The following is an 18,938-nucleotide window of genomic DNA, read 5'->3' as shown; positions in this document are numbered from 1 at the left end:
GAACCACCTCGCTTTTCCTCTAGTCCTCCTCCATCCCAGGCCTCAGCCATCTATCTAACTCTGGCACTGGGTGAGATGGGCATATACCGAGCACTTCTAGGCCAACCCTGTCCTTCATTCTTGATGGCCGGCAGGACAAATGGCCGTCCAAAGTCTTCCCAAAGCTACTGAGCCAGGCTGAGTTGGAGCCCTCGAACATTCTAGAGGAAAACTTTAGAGTCCCTGCTTCCATGCGGAGGCCAGAGGGAGCTGCGTATGGGTCAGAGGAGATAGGAGGGCAGGTCAGAAGACAGTGAGTAGACCATACTATTGTCAGGAAAGACCCTGGATGAGGCAGAGGCTGGGAAAGTAGACCACAGCATGACAAGACCCCAGTCCTCTTCCTGGACCATGTGCCACCTCTGTAGAGGGTCTAGGCTGACCGTCAGCTCAGCGGTACGAGACCCTTCGGCTGACCTGTCAGCTCAGCGGTACAGGACCCTTCGGCTGGCCTGTCAGCTCAGCGGTATAGGCTGACCGTCAGCTCAGCGGTACAGGACCCTTCGGCTGGCCTGTCAGCTCAGCGGTATAGACTGACTGTCAGCTCAGTGGTACGGGACTCAGGCTGACTGTCAGCTCAGCGGTACAGGACCCTTAGGCTGGCCTGTCAGCTCAGTGGTATAGACTGACTGTCAGCTCAGCCGTATAGGACTTTTAGACTGCTGAGCCTTCATGGAAACTTACTCTTTGCATCAATAAGCCTAGACTGTTCCTTCAGAATGCCATGACCTTAAAATATTCAAATGGCATCTCCAGGCCAACTTCTGTCCTCACCCCACTCAGTTACCATCTTCCCTCTGGGTCCCCCAAATAGGCCTGTCCTTTTCCTTCAAAGGTGTCAAATGCCCTAAGAGTCCACCCTGCAGCCAGGCCGCCTGTACTCAGCTGGACACCTCTTCTGCCAAGACCAGCCACCTCCTTGGGGTGTTGGCACCCAGGACAGGAACAGCCATGCCCTGCTCTATAGGCTGGGTGTCACTTTCCCCTGGGACAGATCCAGCCCCTGTGCATCCGCCCAAGACCATCATCTAGGAGCAGTTCCCCGACTGGACTGGTAGCCTCTGGCCCTAGGCAGCTTCCACTCAGAGTACCCTGCCCCCCAAGCCTCGCCTGGGCTGTCCAGGTGTTGGCAGAAGTGGGAGCCCTCAGAAGGCCTGGCAGATGGTCAGGGCCCTGTTTGCCTTGAACAGCCACCGGAGCCAGGTGGTCACTTTTCCCTGCAAGGCCCCACAGCCCAGCCAAGCCACAGGGAACACATAAACAGACCCAGGATGGCCAGAAAGTAGGCAAGGAGGAGACCCCATCCATTGCTTCCGTAGTCCCCTATCCAGGCACCTCACAGGAGCCACAGGATTCTAGATCTGGTCAGTGAAGCGGCCAGGCTCAGCTCTCAACCTGCCTTGAGTATGCCAAGAGGCTCTGTCCCTCTCTGGGCCCCTCTCCTCAGAACCAGCAACAAGAGCACCTAAAGGGGCTCTAAAGACCCTTAGAAGTAGCATCCACTCTGAGGGAAGACACAGCCCTGGCCTCTGGAGGGGGCTAAGCCTACAGCTGCCAGCTCAGAATGGGATCATGGGACTTCGGATTCCGTTGCTGCCCACCCTCCATCTGCAAGCCCCGCTCAAGACCATGTAGGACACCTGGCCTGCAGACCGCAGTGGGCAGGCCATGATAGTCTCCAGTCCTCACCCCAGGGAGGTGATAGAGGGCAGACCAGGAGGAGGGCACTGAGGTTCAAGAGGGATATCACTGTGTCCTAGGGGCCTGAGAGAACTCAGCCCTGAGGAGTACCTGTGGAGAGGCACAGCCTTGCCCCAGGGTCCTGAGAGGTCACTGGCTCTGGGACTAGAGGTGTGAAGCTTCCGGAGCAATTTCCAGGTCCAGCTCTTTCCTTGTCCTTGATGCCTTCTTGGCCAACCACAGAATGACCCTAGCCTAAGGCTACCACAGCAAACCGAAATAAACCTTGGCTTGGCGGGCCTGGTCCCAGTGGCCAGTAGAGGCAGAGGAGAAAGGGAGCGCGGAGGGCCTGGGCCTCTGCTGGCTGTATATATGCTGCATTACCCTGGGCAAGCTGCTACTCTTTCTGAGCCACAGTTTCTCAGAGGTCAGTGTCCACTCAGCCTCTTTGACCTGTGTGGACTCAGAAGCCCCACCTCCCTCTCACGGATAACCCCGGGATAGCTTTCAGCATCCTGGACTGGGTTTTTGTCTTCCTGCCTTGCTCACATAGGTAACCTTAAGGACTCCAGGGTAAATCATCTACAACTTTGTCCCATTTCAACATCACAGTCATGCAGGCAGGGGCACATTTAAGGTCAGGCTGAAGGATGGGTGCTGGGACACGAGAAGGTGGGCTCTTGGCTCCTTTGTCAACCTCTGTGGATCCAGTCACTTCCTGTAATGGCCGAACACAGAGGCCCTTTGCCAGAAGAGTCCCACTACGAGTCATGTGAAGCTCTTGTCCACGCAAGTCAACTTGACCCAGACTCTACAGCATTTGTGAATCAAAGGGTAATGTTGGTGTGGTCCACATAGTGGGTTTGTTTGTTTGTTTGTTTAGATTTATTTATTTATATGAGTACACTGTAGCTGTTTTCAGACACACTAGCAGAGGGGCATTGGATCCCATTACAGATGGTTGTGAGCCACCATGTGGCTGCTGGGAATTAAACTCAGGACCTCTGGAAGAACAGTCAGTGCTCTTAACCACTGAGACATCTCTCCAGCCTCACACAGTGGTTCTTGTCCCCAAAAGCCATGCTGCTATATACTACATGCCCCAGTAAGATCACCTACATCACTAAGATAGAAGGGTGCATTGTGCATGGATTTCTATGTATGTGTGAACTTGTATATTTATTTGTATTTGTGTCTGCTTGTGGTTCTGCTGGCATGTATACCTGAGTCTGTCTGTCTGTGTGCCAGTATACATTTATATCATGTTTGTATGTCTGTATGTCTTTACACGTATTTGTCTTTTAGTGCATCTGAGAGACTGTGTGTCAGTGTCTATTTTTGTATGTGTCTGTGTACGTGTGATGTGTGTGTGTATGTGTGTGTGCGTGTGTGTTTGTGTGTGTACCTGTGGTCTGTGAATGCCGCCTGTGGGTGGAATTTGGCTCTTAGACATGTTTGGTTTGGCTCTCCCAGTATTTTCAACATCTTGAGCCAACATTTAAAAATCAGGATATTTCACATAAAAATTCAGCTTTCCAGCTTCTCTTACAAATTCAGAAGCCCTGGAAGCCTTAGACCAGGATTCCCATGAGGCCACTCTCCTTCTAAGCTGCACAGGGCCAGCCTCCTTCAGCTTCCTTAAGCCTCCTTCGCCTTGCTCCTCTTGACCATCATTACCTTGAGGATGGCTGGGTTTGGGACCCAGAATGTGTGGTCACTTCTAGATGTTAGCCTTTTGGGAAGTATGTGCATGACAGTACATATGTGCACATCATATAACTACATGTATGTACTCTTATGTCTGAGGCACATCTGAATGCTTGCATACGCATCAATGCTTATGTATGCATGTGTATGAAGCCAGCCTGTGTGGGGAATATATGTAAGGCTATGCATGTACATGTGTGTGTGCATGAAGAGGGCCATATTCATAGCCATGTGGAGTGTGTGGGCCATTGTGGTCTGGCATGCTCTGCACAGGGGCCTCTTCCGGCCTTTGAGGGAGAATCGGATTCCCGGCTTCTGGCTGGACTGCCTTGTGGGATTTATTTCTGTCTCAGTGCCCACTGGAGGCCTGAGTAATGGGAACGTTTAAAGAAAACCAGAAATACATACGGAAGAGGCAGGCTGGCTAGGAAAGTCAGCTCGGATACTCTGCCTGGTCCACAACGGCAGGAGCCTAAGGCCAGATCTGAGTCTAGGACAAAATAGCCCGAGATCCAGTACGCCTTTCCACACCGTGGATTGCATAGTTCTGCGACTAAGAGGCTTCTGGTAGGCAAGCTCACTACCCCACCGGATTAACAGTAAGCAGGATGTTCAGGGCAAGCTGAGAGAAAGGATGCCACCTCTGCCCGTGTTAGGCTTGCAGGAGGTCTACATCTCCAGGTATCTGTCTGTCTGTCTGTCTCTGTCTCTGTTACACACACACACACACACACACACCACACATGCAGTCCATTCCCCAGCTCAAAGAGGAATTTGTGCTTAGGTCAGGACACTTGAAGACTCTACCCAGGTGGCTCCCTGGGACCTGCTGGGACCTGCTGGGACCTGTTCTCCCCAGGACATGGTCACACCACTGTTCTGGGTTCAGATTACCTGAATCCCACTCTGGATCATCTCTGAAGACCTTCTTAAGAAGGGACACAGGCTCATAGGAAAGGGAGGGATGCTTCACGTGGTGGGTATCAGGCTATGCTGGTGGCTGCGGAGCGAGCAGGCAGTGCTCAATGATGCTTTAGCTTACCAGTCCGGTGTCTCCTGCTGCCACCCAGTGGCCATATGAGAACAGAGGGAATTATAGGCCCTGACACAAGAAGTCTCAGCCTTGCTCTCTTCTTGGCTGAGGGGTGGTGGGGATTCTGGGAAAAGTGGTTTTTTGTTTTTATAATTCAAAATAGTGTGTGTGTGTGTCAGTTTGGTGTCATTCCTAACTACATAGTGAGTACAAAGCTAATCCAGACTGTGTGAGACGGTGCCTCACAGGGAAGAGGGACACACAGGAAGATGCTCAGAGGGTAAAGGCACCTGCCACCAAACCTGATGACCCAAGTTCTCTCACCGGGAAGGGGGGGGTGGAGAGAGGGAGAGAGAAAGAGAATGTGTGTATGTGTGTGTGCACATGCGCACACATAGATGTCAGACGACAACTCTGTGGAGTCAGTTCTTCCACCTCTGCATGGGTTCTGGGACTCCAACACAGGATGTCTGGGCTGCACAGCAAGGCCTTTTACCACTGAGCCATCTCACCAGCCCTTGCGCACACTTAAACCTGGAGTGTACCTTTGTATTTGGATGTCTGTAGATTGTGACACTCTCACCTCATTCCTGGTTCTTCTGTCTTCCACCAGTCTTGCTCAGCAGTCTACTTACTGATCCTTCCAGAAGATGCCAGTTTATTTGCCATTTCTCTCTCCCACATCCCTGAGCAGGCATAGCTGGCTGCCTTCCTTTCAGTAATGGGTGATGTGCCTGGCTTAAATCACCCCCCCCCACTCCCCTAGCTTCTTTACACCCTTGCAGCTTGCAGGAGCCCCGACACATTAATGGCCAGCTAGAAGTGAGAGTGAGTGTGGCAGATGGGACTGGAGGTGAATGCAGGCACCACCATGAAAAGGTAAAGCAGGGAATTGGTGGACGACACATAAAGAGACTCGTATCCCTAATGGCTTTAAATGTGTGTGCACACGAGCTATTATGATCCTATGAAATTCCTGGCCTGACACCTGGTGTGCATGTGTAACAGTTCACGGGGACACTAAGGCTCAGAGTAAACGCACACAACACAACTTTCCAAAGTGGTCTCATTGTCTGCCACAGCACTGTGCAAACCTTCCTGATCCCCACGCCCAGAACATCAGTGTAGCTGAGAACTCATGTCTGAGTCTCCATTGCACTGAGGTGGCCCCAGCTGTCTCTGCCCCATGTCTCTGCTGCTTTTCACCCACCCTGTGCTCACCAGAGATTTGCAAGTCCCTTATTTTCAATCTGGGTTGGGCCGTTCTCTTTTGAGAGAATCTCCCTATAGCACAGGCTGGCTTCAACTTCCTGCCTCATCTAAGAGACCTGGGAATACAGGTGTGTAACACCACTTTTTGAGCTGATTTTCAGGGTTTTGAATCAGTTCTTACATCTAATTCTTGTTGTGTAAAGAGGGATAGCCCCTCTTATTTCTCTGAGAATAAAACAGACTCATTTTAGGTTACTGGTCAGCTTCCTTGGCTATATATCCCCCATTGCTTACAACCATCTGGAACTACGATGCCCTCTTCTGGCCTCCATGGGCACCAGGCAGAGATATGGTTACAAACATACACTCAGGCAAAACACATGGAATTAATGAATTCTAGTCTACCAACTCCTAGGTTATTGGCTATTCTATGGGCACTGGACCTTACATTTTTTAATGAGATCCATTTGTGTGTATGGGACTCCCAACCCCCATGCCCTTGCAAGCTCAGGTGTCAGGACAAGGAGTAGGAGAACCAACTCTACAGTATGACTTCTGGGAAGGGAACTTGGGTCATCAGGTTTGGTGGCAACTGCTTTTACCCTCTGAGCATCTTCCTGTGTCTCCCTCTTCCCTGTGAGGCACCCTCTCACACAGTCTGGATTAGCCTTATACTCACGATGTAGTTAGGAAGGACACCAGACTGATCCTCTTGCATCCATCATCTGCTTGCATCCACTTCACGTGGTGAGTGGTAGGGACTGAATCCAGGGCTTTTTGCACACTGAGCAAACACTCTTAACAACTAGGTACACATCCCAGACTGTAGCCCAGGCAGTCTCTGAACTCCTTCCTCGAACTCCCAGGCACTGGGATTACAAGGATGTCCCAGCATGCCTGGCAAAGCACTAGAATTTTTCACTTTTATGATTTTTCTTTTTTCTTTTTTTTAAGACAGGACTTCTCTATGCAGCGCTGGCTGTCCTGGAACTAGCTCTGTAGACCAAGCTGGCCTTGAACTCTGCCTGCCTCTGACTTCTGAGTGCTAGGATTAAAGATGTGTGACACACCACCCCGCTTGTTTTTGTGATTCTTGTCTGACTGTATAGTGTGGCAGTGTTTATTTTTCTCTCTCCTTACTAGGCAGTTTCTCTGTTAAGTCCCCAAAGATCACAGATTGAGATGTGCTCCCCAAAGATCACAGATTGAGATGTGCTCCCCAGAGATCACAGATTGAGATGTGCTCCCCAAAGATCACAGATTGAGATGTGCTCCCCAAAGATCACAGGTTGAGATGTGCTCTCTTTGTTAGCCTTCCCAACAGTAGTCTAGTCCCAGAGCTAGGCCTGCAGGGGGTCCCAGTCACCAGGAGTCTGGCTACATGCCTGAGGGCAGCTTCCTGTTGCTACTGAGAACCCAGATAGCATGGGGAATCTTTTCATCTTTCACTCCTAGCTGCCCTCCTGAAAGCTCTGGCTAAGTCAGTCTGTCTCTCAAGGGAACTGGAGCCCCCAGCCTGTCTGACCAATCAGTGCCTTGTGGGGCATTTACTACTTCAGGCCTTGCTCTGCGCTAAGCAGACCTTCTGACAGCTGCCTCTTAACCTTTCCTTCCCTACATCTCCTCTCTCCCTTCTTTTGCCCGCTCCTACTCCAACAACCACCTTCTTTCTACTTTCTGAGACAAGGTTCTGTAGCCCAGGCTGGCCTCAAGCTCATACAGCTGAGGATGGTCAGAGCTCCTGATCCTCCTGCCTCCCTTGACTGCAGGGATGACAGGTTATCTGCATCCGCACACAGATCCAACACTTTCATCTGAAAGATTTTATGTTACATACTGTTTGGGTGCCCTCACTTCTGTGCACACACACTTTACTGCACGATCCAAGTCCTCAGCACTGCCTGCCAAAGCTGGGGCCGTTGTATGGAAGGAACGCAATACACAGGGACCAGCACAGCGCACGAGTTAGGGTGAAAAGAAGCCCTAAAAGGAACTGTGGCCGGAGCCAACTTAGGAGGAGCTAAAAACTAGCAGATGACATTCCTGAGATGGTCACATCTTGGATTAAAATCTATGGCAGAGCTCATTGCTGGTAGGCAACTATATTTTCCTCTGTGTGTATGTGTGTGTGTGTATGTATAAATAAATATAACAATCACTAGGTATTAGCCCACACTTTTGAACTGATCTCTGCAGAACAATGAAGATGTACTGCCTTGTAGTGAAGCTATATAGACAAATAGATGACTTCTTGATTCTTAATGATGATCCTATAAGAATTCCTAAAATTATATCAGTATTGATCAAGCTTTTATAGTGGGACTGCTATTAGGTTCTCTCTGATAATCAAAACTGCATCGAGAACCCTGCCAGTCTTTAGTGTCACAAGTTAATTGCTTCTGAGATAGTAAGCAGGCATTCTGCGCCTTAGAGCACATTCCAAGAGGTTGTAAAACCATTAACCAAAGATCATAAAAAGGGAACTATGATTTATCATAGACGCTAGGCCAGAAAATAAAATATTGACTAGGCTTATCTATACAGAACTTCACTAATAACTTATTGTTTTTAACTCTCCATGATCCTGTGGAGCTGTGACAGGTGATGGATGTTTAACCAGATAATTACTCCTAATGAATATGCATGTAAACATTCTCTGTTGCAAACTTATTTATAATTTGAATTTATGTGTAAACTTGTGGTGAACTTTTTACCATGTGATCATGTATTCTGAAAGATGTGTAAGTGCTGAGGACAGAGAGAGGAACCAGAACTGAGCTGCAGACACCTTTTTTAGACAGCACTAAACTCAAGAAGAACTTACAAGTAAAAGCCTAGCATTGGGAGTCATGCCACTGAGAGTAAGGGCATGGCTGTGACGTCAGAGCAGGACAGAGAGCAAGATTAGAAGAGAATGCAGAGTGGGATAGCTTAGAAACTATGAGGCAACTTAAAATACAAAGACAGCAATATGCAGAATGGTAAGGGGAAAAGGAAAAAAAGAAGACGCGGAGAGAGAAGGAGCAGGCAGGCGTCTTCAAACCATGGAACAGTACAGCTCTTTCCTTAATAGTAAGGCAGGTTTAGTCTTATAAAAGAGAACAAAGCAGAGGGCCCATGTCCTTGGTGGTGTACACCTTTAATCCCAGCACCTGGGAGGCAGAGGCAGGCGGATTTCTGAGTTCAAGGCCAGCCTGGTCTACAGAGTGAGTTCCAGGACAGCCAGGGCTACACGGAGAAACCCTGTCTCGAGAAAAAAAAAAGAGAGAGAGAGAGAACAAAGCTTTCTTCTTATAGACTTAGGTTTAAACTGGGCCCAACTGGTTTGAATAGAAATGTATAAGTATACACGTGTGAATCTATTTATGAATTTATGTGACTTTACGCTTATTTGCTTATGTAAAAGTTTTCTTCCTGCTAGCGTAATGCTCTTCTGGTTCAATAGACATTTACTGCTCCAAACTTTCTCTAGCCTGACAAGCAAGAGTCATCTAGACAAAAGGGAAATGGCTCTAGCAGTTACTTAATCTCCTGCTGACTTTTTTTATTTATTTCATGTATTTCATGTACATTGTATTTATTTATTGTATTGTATTTATTTATTTCATTTATTTCATGTACACTGTCACTGTCTTCAGACACACCAGAAGAGGGCATCGGACCCCCATTACATATGGTTGTGAGCCACCATGTGGTTGCTGGGAATTGAACTCAGGACCTCTGGAAGAGCAGTCGTGCTCTTAACTGAGCCATCTGTCCAGCCCAATCTCCTGCTGTTTAGGCTGGGGTGCTAAATGGCAGAGACTGCAGTTTCTGGCCTCTAAGGGACTCACACAGGTCAGCTACAGTAGCAAAGTAACTTAGACTTAGATAGGTAAATACTGTATATTCACACAGCAACCCTAAATATCTCATAAGGCCAAGTCTTAACCCTCTCCAATGCTCTTCCCTTCCCCTTCCACTGCCTCAAGAAGAACCAGAACAAAAGAGAAGATCCATTGGGGTAGCCCCTGGCAAAACCCCAGGTGTAATCTTCCTGGAGGGGAAGCTGCAGATGGCTGTACCTAGACCAGTCTTAAATGCGGCCAGGCCATCATCTGGAGAACCAGCTCAGAGTCTCATAGCTCACAGGCTGTCCTAGGCCCAGGCTCCAAGATCACAGCTAAACCCCAGCATACCACAGCCTGATCTCTATCAGAACTGACTCCTGTCAGGGGACTCATACTTTTGACTGGGAAAGAGATGCATTGCTGGTAGCAGGGCAGAATCGGGGAGCAGTGTGGTAGCTCTAATCTGCGATGGCTCTATGTGAAGTTCCTCAGAGCCTGCCCTCTTCACCCTCACACTGGGAGGGGTCCAGAGGACTCGTGTAGGAGTTTCTCTTTCATTACAACCAACTACTGCAAGGCCTTGGTGAGGGGTCTTAAGGGAATACCCCCTGTCCCTGTCTCTGTGGCCTAAGGGTTCTGAGATGACCACTGTAGACTCGGCCTAGAGACTTGGAGTGGAAAGTCAACCTTGGCCCTGCCCACCCCTCCAGGCTCAACTAGGCTGGCCCTAGGGTAAGAACATTGAGCATAACCTCTGCATTTTAAGAGTCCAAACCCAGAGCACCTAGAGAACTGGAAACGACAGGCCTCTACTAAATGGAGGTTTATTTCCAGAAGTTGAAAAAAAGTTCAGTTTGCATACATATGTACAGATCTCAGCTTTGAGCCACCCAGGGTGGTGGGCACCCTTGGGAGATGAACTGGTCACATCCAACAGAAGCTGAGACTCAGTAGGTTGGCTCAGTTCTCAAGACCCAGAAGTGCTGGCCAGCCTAACCCCACGCCTGCCGGAGACTATCTTCCCATGGAGAACACCTCAGTCAGAGTCACAAGCCTCTTGTCCGGTGGTGGCGTCCACTGCGGAGGCCAAGCTGTCCTCCTGGCCTTTTAGCCGTTCACCTGGATGGAGAGAGAGCAAACAAGTGGTAAAAGGCTGTGCTGAAGCCACTGTCCTGAGGGCAGGACCCCACTGGCCAGATGGCGCTTACGGATCAGCTCTGCGATGGCTCTCTGGGTCCGCTTTTCTAGCTTCTCCAGCTTCTTGGCCACATCTCTCTTGAGATCCCTGGAACAGGAAACAGGAAATTGAAAACCTAAGGGCTTTTGTGGTGTGGGCCTGGGATCTTCCTACAGTGCTCTGATGTTTATACCTTCAGCTGCCTGAGATGCTGCTCTGGGGATGCTATGTGCTCTGGTCTTCTGGACCCCCAGATCCATCATCCTTCCCAACTCCACTGAGATAAAGGCATGTGTACCGCAGACCCAGTCAAGGTAGAGGACTGAGACACAATGGTGGCTGGCTCCTTGGGATCCTCCTGTCATGTTCCCTAAGTCAGCATCAGAGAGGAACTTGCTGTGGCCAACTGTCAGCCCTATTCCACCTCTTGCCATAGCCTCCCACCCCCACTCCTGGGGCTTCCAGAATTCCTAGATTCAGCCTGAGTTCTCTGGTTCTGCAGTTTCTACAGCACACACCTCATGCCTGTTTCATCAAATTAAAGCACCACAGTGCCTTCCCTCACCCATTTCCTCAGCTCAGTCAGAGGGGCTTTCAGGCTTCTAGAGATTGGTTCCCTACTTTACAGTTAAAACAGAGACATAAGCCCTATCTGCTTGTCCATCCATTCTCTTCACTGTGGCATCCTGAGCACAAAGGGGTGCACTGCTCAGATGGGGCCCCAGAGCAGGTGGCTTTTCACCCCTACACAAGAGGCTTGAAAAGATGGCTGCTCTTTCATCCCTTGGGCTCCTCTTCAGCCCTTTACCCTAAGCCATTACTTATGCCTTACTTAGCCCTTATCCCTGACTCTCTTGGGCAGAGTTATGCCTGCAGTGCTTGTCCCTACCTGTCCCTTGGCTGTCCTCCCAGCCAAGGCCTATGACATGTACCAAACACTATCACCCTCCAAACGGCTTGCACCAGCCTGCATGGATAACACTCACCAATCAGGTTTCCGGGGTGCCAGGTTGGCCAGGTCCTAGGGAGAAAGGAGACAACTCATCAGGGCCAAGGCTCAGCCTCAGGGGGAGTGGAGACAGGGCACGGAGGCAGAAAAATGCAGGCAGGCAAGGAAGGAAGTAGGGTGGGGACAGAGACACGAGGGAAGGAAGCTGCACAGGCAGGGAGCAGTGCCCAGGCACTCACCACTTCCTCAATGACAGGCTCCGGCTTGGCCGCCTCCAGCTGCTCCTTCACCTTCTCCTCCACTAGAGGGCGAAAGAACACAGGCCTGTTGGGTAGGAGCTGCCACTCCACAGTGAACTGAGGGGCCTCGGGGAGGAGGAGGGACCGCTCAGAAGCAACTCTGGAAGACAAGTCTGGTTTCCTAGGCTAAAGGCAGACCCCAGGGCCCAGAGATGGACAGAGCAGGCTATAGCTGGAGTGGACAAGGCCCAGGCCTAAGGCTTCCAGATGTGAAATGGGAGGTGCCCGTGTACTCCAGGAGTGTGGCATTAAAAAGGAAGGCCCTAGGGATTTCCTCCAGATCTGGATGGCTGGAGTCTAGGTGCCTTATCTTCCCTTCCGTCCCACCTCAGACTTACCTCCCACCTCCACCACGACCCTAGGTCTCTGAGTGTCCCCTTCTGGGGACAGATGCCTGTAACACTAACATCATAGGCAGCCTTCAGACCTGTCACGAGGGATGAGTCCCTCTGACCTTCCTTTCTTCTGCCAGACTTAAGTCCTGGTGGCCTCCTGGTAGAGGTCAAGGGCCAGTTTCTCATCCCTCTCCTACACCCTGTGGGATGTCCTCACCCGACCCTGCCACTGCTCCACTGGGCAGGGAGAGGATTAGCAAGAAACAACTGAGTAACTTCTGAATTTTTGATCAGGTATTTAGTCATTCATTACTTGTACAAAGAAAGGTTGGTATCAAAAATTAAAAACTAAGATTCTTGGATAGGCATGGTAGCACATGCCATTAATCCTAACACTTGGGAGGCAGAAGCAGGTGGATCTCTGTGAATTCAAGGCCAGTTTGGTCTACACAGTGAGCTCCACAGTGAGACCCTGCCTTAAAACCAAACAAGCCAGATCCTTCAGAACAAAGGATGATTCTGCTCCTGGACCAGGAGGCTCCCTCTTCACCCTGGGGCTCTCACCCTTAGTCAGGGCAGGGGAAGGCTGGGCGGGGCTCTCTGGCCTTTGTGTTGCTGCTGTTCTCTACCGTCAGCCTCCCTCGGGGGTCTTTCATTCTGCCCCTCTCCCCAAGGGCACAGGACCCACATGACCTTGCCTTGCTGCCCAAGGACCCCAGGTTACTTCTGTTCCTCATGCCCTGAGGGCCATGGTCCCCTCCAGGATGGCAGATGCAAGGGGTCTCCTTCCGGCCCTCAAGGCCCTTTTATGGTCTCTGAGAAGGTGCGTGAATGCCCCCAAGCCACCGTCTCTGGCTTGGTAGCTCTTCTCTGAGGGTGCCTGGAAGGGGCATGGAGGAAAAGGGATCCATGTACCTGCAACTGGTTTAGCCTGGGGGACCCGCCTCCTCTTCAGATCTTCATCCTCTGGGACATAGTTCCGGAGCCTGAGTCCCCTGAGAGCAGAGCACAGGCACGCACACCTTAGTGCGGGAGTTGGATGGGATGGGCACTTGCCATTTGCAAATCCCACATTTCCTCCTATCTATCTGGAGGTATTCAAGTGAACGGAAACACAGAACTTAAGTATCTCCCCACCACACAAACACACACGCACACACGTGTGCGCACACACACACACACACACACACACACGCGCACACACACACGCGCGCAAACACACACACACACACATACGAGCGCACGAGCGTGCACACACACGAGCGCATGTGCGCGTGCACACACACACACACACACGAGTGCACAAGCGTGCACACACGAGCGCATGCGCGCACGTGCACACACACGAGTGCACGAGAGTGCACACACACACACACACACACACGAGCGCACGAGCGTGCACACACACGAGCGCGCACACACACACACACGAGTGCATGAGCGCGCACGCACACACACGCGCGCACACACACACGCGCACACACACAAGCGCGTGCACACACACGCACATACGCGCGCACACACACACACGAGCGCACACACACACAAACACGAGTGCGCGCACACACACAAGCACACACACGAGCACACACACTCACACACACAAGCGCATGCACACACATGAGCACGCGCACACACACGCACATACGCACACACACACATACACGCACACACACACGAGCGCACACACAGGCACACGCACACACACAAATATGAGTGCGCGCACACACACAAGCGCACACACACACGAGCACACACACACACGCACACACACATGCGCACACACACACACACACACACACACACACACACACACACGAGCACACAGAAGCTGGGCCAGGGTGACTGAGGACATTTACTAGTATCTACTGGGTTGTCTCCATTTGGCAAGGAGTGTGTGCCATTTTCATGAGGTCACACAGTAGAGGTTGTACATCGGAGAGCAAGGCTGAGCCATAGCTCCTAGGTTGAGTCTCCTCAAGGAGAAAGCCTTCCACACCAGCTCTCCAAATGCAGCCGAACCTCTTCAGAGCCTTCATGTCTTAGAGTCAATGTATGGCACACAGTCCATACACCACTGTCAGTGGAAAGGGTCGGTGTGTACTAAGTGACACGAAGATTTGGGGGCGGGCACTGTGTGTTCAAAAGTGCAGGGCAGCCTTTGTACAATATACAAAAGATTCCAGGAGGTCGATTCTGAGCCTGAGACTATAGTGGATTCGACCAAAACACAGGAGACACAAGAGGCTGATCTGTTTCACACCTGATGGGAGTGGCCCACAAAGGCCATGGGAACAAGGCATGACCATAGGCCATGATCCACTCACGTGCTGGTGAGACCTGATAGCTCATACCCTGACAGGTCTTTTGAATGCAACTAGAAAACCCTCAAACCTGGGGATGTGGAGTCACAGAGCCCAAACCCAGGTCTTCTATCCCACTGTTTGCAAGCAGTCTCCCAGCTCAGCAGCTCATCCAATCCAAATCAAATACAGAGGATTGTCCCTAGGAAGAGAGGACCCTGGTTAGCCCACAGGGCAGTAAGGTGAGAGTTCCTGAGGGGCTGCTGGGCTCAATTAGGGTAAGTGTAGATAGTGGACAGACCCTAGGTCAGAGGGACAGAAGAAACACCTGTTTCCCCACTCTGTCTTGAACTCTGGCCCCTCAGAAAGTCTAGGTTTTCAGGTCAGCCTTCCAACCATGAGAGCTCTGCCTAGGCTAGGTTCAAAGTGCTGGTGGCTTCCCCAGTCTCTGACAGGGCAAGCCATTCCACAGGTGAGGTGCACAATCCATGTGGCCACACAACTAACTAGTGGCCGTGCCCCCAGCTCACATACCAATATACCACCTCTTCCCTCCTGCCAAGGCTCCTGGGGCCAGGCTAAACCCAGAGAGTGCCAGTACCCACACAGCCAGTCCACACGTCTAGGGGTCCCCTACCCCTGTTCCCTATGCGTGTTCAGGCCTGGGGTGAACAACAGGTCACTGGGCGCACAGCGAGAAGTGGAGCCTATCTGCTGCCATGGCTTTAGTTCACCACAGGGTGGGGAGAAAAGAGGAACAGAAACTGGGTGTGGGAAGAAAACGGCAGGGATTAGTGAGGAGAGTAAAAAAAAAATCCCAACCCCAAAACCAGATCCAGGGTCCATGAGTAATACGAAGGGACTACGCAGCAGGAAGCTTCACCTGCTGCCCCGTGTCCTCAGATGGCCACCAGCATGAAGGGGCCCTAAAGCCTGAATCCCTGCGTCCCTGGCCCACTGCCAAAGGGCAGGGGTCTCAGGGAAAGGGCCACTGGGTTGTGCTTGGGGCTTTTCTAAGGAGGTCTAAGATTTAATTCCCCTTCCACAAAGAACAAACTGGGCACAGGCAGTTTAAACATCCACTGAGCCGATCTTGGAGAACCAAGCCTGCCAACAGGATTGCAGAGGCGCACACAGAAATGAAGACAATGGCCTCCCCTGAACACCTGTCTCTTGATAATGGTATCTGAAAAGCTGGGCTCCCTACAACCTCACAGGCTGGAGAGAGAAAAATGTAGCAGAGTCAACAAGGAGCAGGCCCTGGCAAAGCTCTGGGCTACCTACACATTGTGACCCCATCTTAAGAACGGGTGAACCTGCAACACGTCACTTTGCCAGAGATAGAAATAACCTATACAACACCAGGGCAGGTGGATCACCCCTCAGTGGGAGGTGTGATGTAAGTCCCAAAAGGAAGGATCAGGGACCCCCTAGGCCGGCTGTTGGTGAGAGGGGCAGTAAACTCTCCATGGAGAAAGAGAAGCAATCCAGAGCTTCAGATGGGCTCCAACATAACATCCATGGCTCACTGAAAACCAAGGATGCACTAGGATTACCAGAAATAGACCTTAGAGTTAGGTGTGGTGGTAGAAACTAATATTGAGAAGCCGAGGCAGGAGAATTGCAAATTTGAGGGTAGCCTGAGCCTCACAGTAAGACTGTTTCCCTAAAATATAAAACAAACAAAAAAAAGAAGTAATTTTCTACTGTTTTCTATTACTGCAGGGTTTGTTTGCTGTTATCTTTGTCTGTCTGTCTGTCTGTCTGTCTGTCTGTCTGTCTCTATCATCTATCTACCTATCTATCTATCTCTATCTCTCTATTTCTATCATCTCTATCTATCTCCATCTCTTTATATCTATTTCTATCTATCTATCTATCTATCTATCTATCTATCTCTATTTTTATCTCATCTCTATCTATCTCTATCTCTTTATATCTATCTCTATCTATCTATCTATCTATCTATGTATCTATCTATCTATGTATCTATCTATCTATGCATCTATCTATCTATCTATCTATCTATCTATCTATCTATCTATCTATCTATCTACCTATCTCTATCATCTATGTACCTCCCCCCCCTCTCCATCCTGTGTGGGTGTGTGCACACATGTACCACAGAGCTCAGATGAGAACTTGTAGAGTGAGTTCTCTCCTTCATGGTTACTAAGCTCAGGTCATCAGGCTTGGCAGCAACCACCTTTAACCACTAAGCTTTCTTCACAGTCTTGTTTTCTTCCTTTTAAAGTGGGTCTCATGTACCCCATGTTGCCCTGAACTCCTGATCCCCCAGCATCTATACCTGAGTGCTAGGACAACAAGCATGCACCATCATACCCAGGATACCTATGGAATAGGAAAAGACTTAAATGTTAAAAAGATAATGACTGAGTTTTGAAGACAATTTTGCCAAGTGCCACAGGCTGGCTTTCTATTAGATATCTTCCTGCGTCTGCTTCTCAAGTGCTAGTGGGAATAAAGGCCTGTACCACTATGACCAACAATGACTAAATGTTCACACAGAACCATACAGAATTTAGTGAAATGGGATGGAGAGTTGGCTCAGTGGCTAAGGGGATGCTGCTCTGGTAAAAGACCCAAGTTCAGTTTGCAGTACTGACGTGGTAGCTCACAACCATCTGTACCTCCAGTTCATGGTATAAAAATTGAGCAAATAGGGACACCTCATAAAAATACCAAGACGCAAGAAATGTCCACTAAGCCTAGAGAGAGAGCTTCAGAAGGGTTTACTGAGCAAACATCAGTCCCCAGGAGATGCCCCGAATTGCGGGGAGTAATGCCTGGTTCCAGGAAACATCCCCAGTAAGGGGTGGATCTCCCACCACCCCTCCTATGTGCAATTGGTATCTCCCCCTCACCTGGAGCATAAAGGTCAATGAGAACAAAAGACAATGGGCTCCACCAATGAGAGATAACCAACTCATGCTGTAAACCTATGAACTGAAAGGTATAAAAAGTGTGTGTGCTTTTGTTCCTGGTCGTTGCCTTTGCTCTGAATGCAGGACGACCCCAGTATACTGGCAATAAAAACCTCATGCAAATTGCAGCAATCTCCCTCCCCTCCCTGATTCTTCTAGAGTGGGGCACCTACTCTGAATTTAGCAACGGGAATCTGACAGTCTTCTGACCTTATTGGGCACTTAAGTGATGCCTACACATAGAGGAAAGAATTGTCAAACCATAGATTAAAGAAGACAATGAACTCCGGGCTGGGGGTGTAGCTCTGAGGGGTGAGTGCTTGCCTAACCTGAAGGAAGCACTGGATTTAATCACTAATATGCAGAACCAAGCATGGTAGTGCATCTCTGTAGTGTTCCTAGGGTTCAGGAGGTAGAGGGAGGAGGATTGTGAGTTCGAGGTGGGTTACATAGTGGGTTTGAAGCGGGGCTGGAATACCTGAAATGCTGTTACAAACAAGAAAAACCATGAACACCAAAGAAAGTCTATGTAGGCAAATCATTGCCAAATTACTAAAAACCAATAACAAAGAGAAGCAAATGAAAGGCACCCAGTCTTCAATGAAGCAGCTGGAACTGCCAGCTCCAGCCTGCACTCACTGATGCAAGACTGGGGAGGGAGGCGCAGGCTGAGCTCCAGTAAGACCCTTCTCTTAAACTAAACCAAAGCACCCCAACCCCTGGGAAGTGGAACAACACAAATAAAATATAAAGCAGGGTAGCCCTGCTCACCAGAATGCTAGGATGTAGGCACAAGAGGCTGGGTGGGGCTCAAGGCTAGCCTGGGCTACAAACTGAGCTCTTATCTCAGACAAGTAAAAACACAACACACTAACATAGTACAAAGGGCAGAAAGAGTGACAGATGGCACCTGCTACCCGCAGGTCCTGGGCCTATGGTGAGAGACACCCAGACAGAACTACTGCTACTACTTGTTTGCTTTGGTTTTTCAAGACAAGGTTTCTCTGTGTAGCCCTAGCTATCCTGGAACTCAACTCTGTAGACCAGGTTGGCCTTGAACTCAGAGATCCGCCCACCTCAGCCTCCCAAGTGCTGGGACTAAAAGCCAGCTACTACTACTGTTTTTCAGGACATTTGTTAAGAATGTCCTGTCTTCCCTTTGAAAGAAGCTAAGCGAGAGGGGAAAGCAACCATACTAACAAGCTAACAGAAAGAGGAAATGGAATGGTCACTTAAAAAAAAAATCTAAAAGATTCAGACTGAAGTAAATGGAAAAGAACAAAAGGTAAGGTGCCAGGTTTTCAGGAGCAGGCCAGCATACCTCCTGGGCCTTCCCTCACCCAGCATGCCTCCTGGGCCTTCTTCCTTCCTTCCCTACCCAGCATGCCTCCTGGGCCTTCCTTCCTTCCCTCACCCAGCATGCCTCCTG

General features: G+C 50.0%; 1 protein-coding gene across 2 annotated transcripts in view; it reads right to left on the bottom strand.

The window, feature by feature from the left end:
* Nucleotides 1-10,308: 10,308 nt before the first annotated feature.
* The window catches only part of Ccdc12 (coiled-coil domain containing 12), a 57,120-nt gene continuing 48,490 nt past the window's right edge, over nucleotides 10,309-18,938 (bottom strand). Inside the window, exons 3-7 of one of the 2 annotated variants that reach the window (XM_031343932.1) lie at nucleotides 13,177-13,256; nucleotides 11,867-11,928; nucleotides 11,665-11,699; nucleotides 10,710-10,786; nucleotides 10,309-10,620 (exon numbers count right to left, since the gene is read on the bottom strand). In XM_031343932.1, coding sequence (XP_031199792.1) covers nucleotides 10,538-10,620; nucleotides 10,710-10,786; nucleotides 11,665-11,699; nucleotides 11,867-11,928; nucleotides 13,177-13,256 — 337 coding nt within the window. In that variant the 3' untranslated portion in view covers nucleotides 10,309-10,537. Of the gene's footprint in view, nucleotides 10,621-10,709; nucleotides 10,787-10,824; nucleotides 11,049-11,664; nucleotides 11,700-11,866; nucleotides 11,929-13,176; nucleotides 13,257-18,938 lie in introns of those variants that run through there. The other variant, XM_031343933.1, reaches the window with a different exon arrangement.

The sequence above is a fragment of the Mastomys coucha genome, unplaced genomic scaffold, assembly GCF_008632895.1.
Source record: "Mastomys coucha isolate ucsf_1 unplaced genomic scaffold, UCSF_Mcou_1 pScaffold23, whole genome shotgun sequence".
Taxonomy (NCBI): domain Eukaryota; kingdom Metazoa; phylum Chordata; class Mammalia; order Rodentia; family Muridae; genus Mastomys; species Mastomys coucha.
This window is presented reverse-complemented; position numbering and strand designations above follow the sequence as displayed.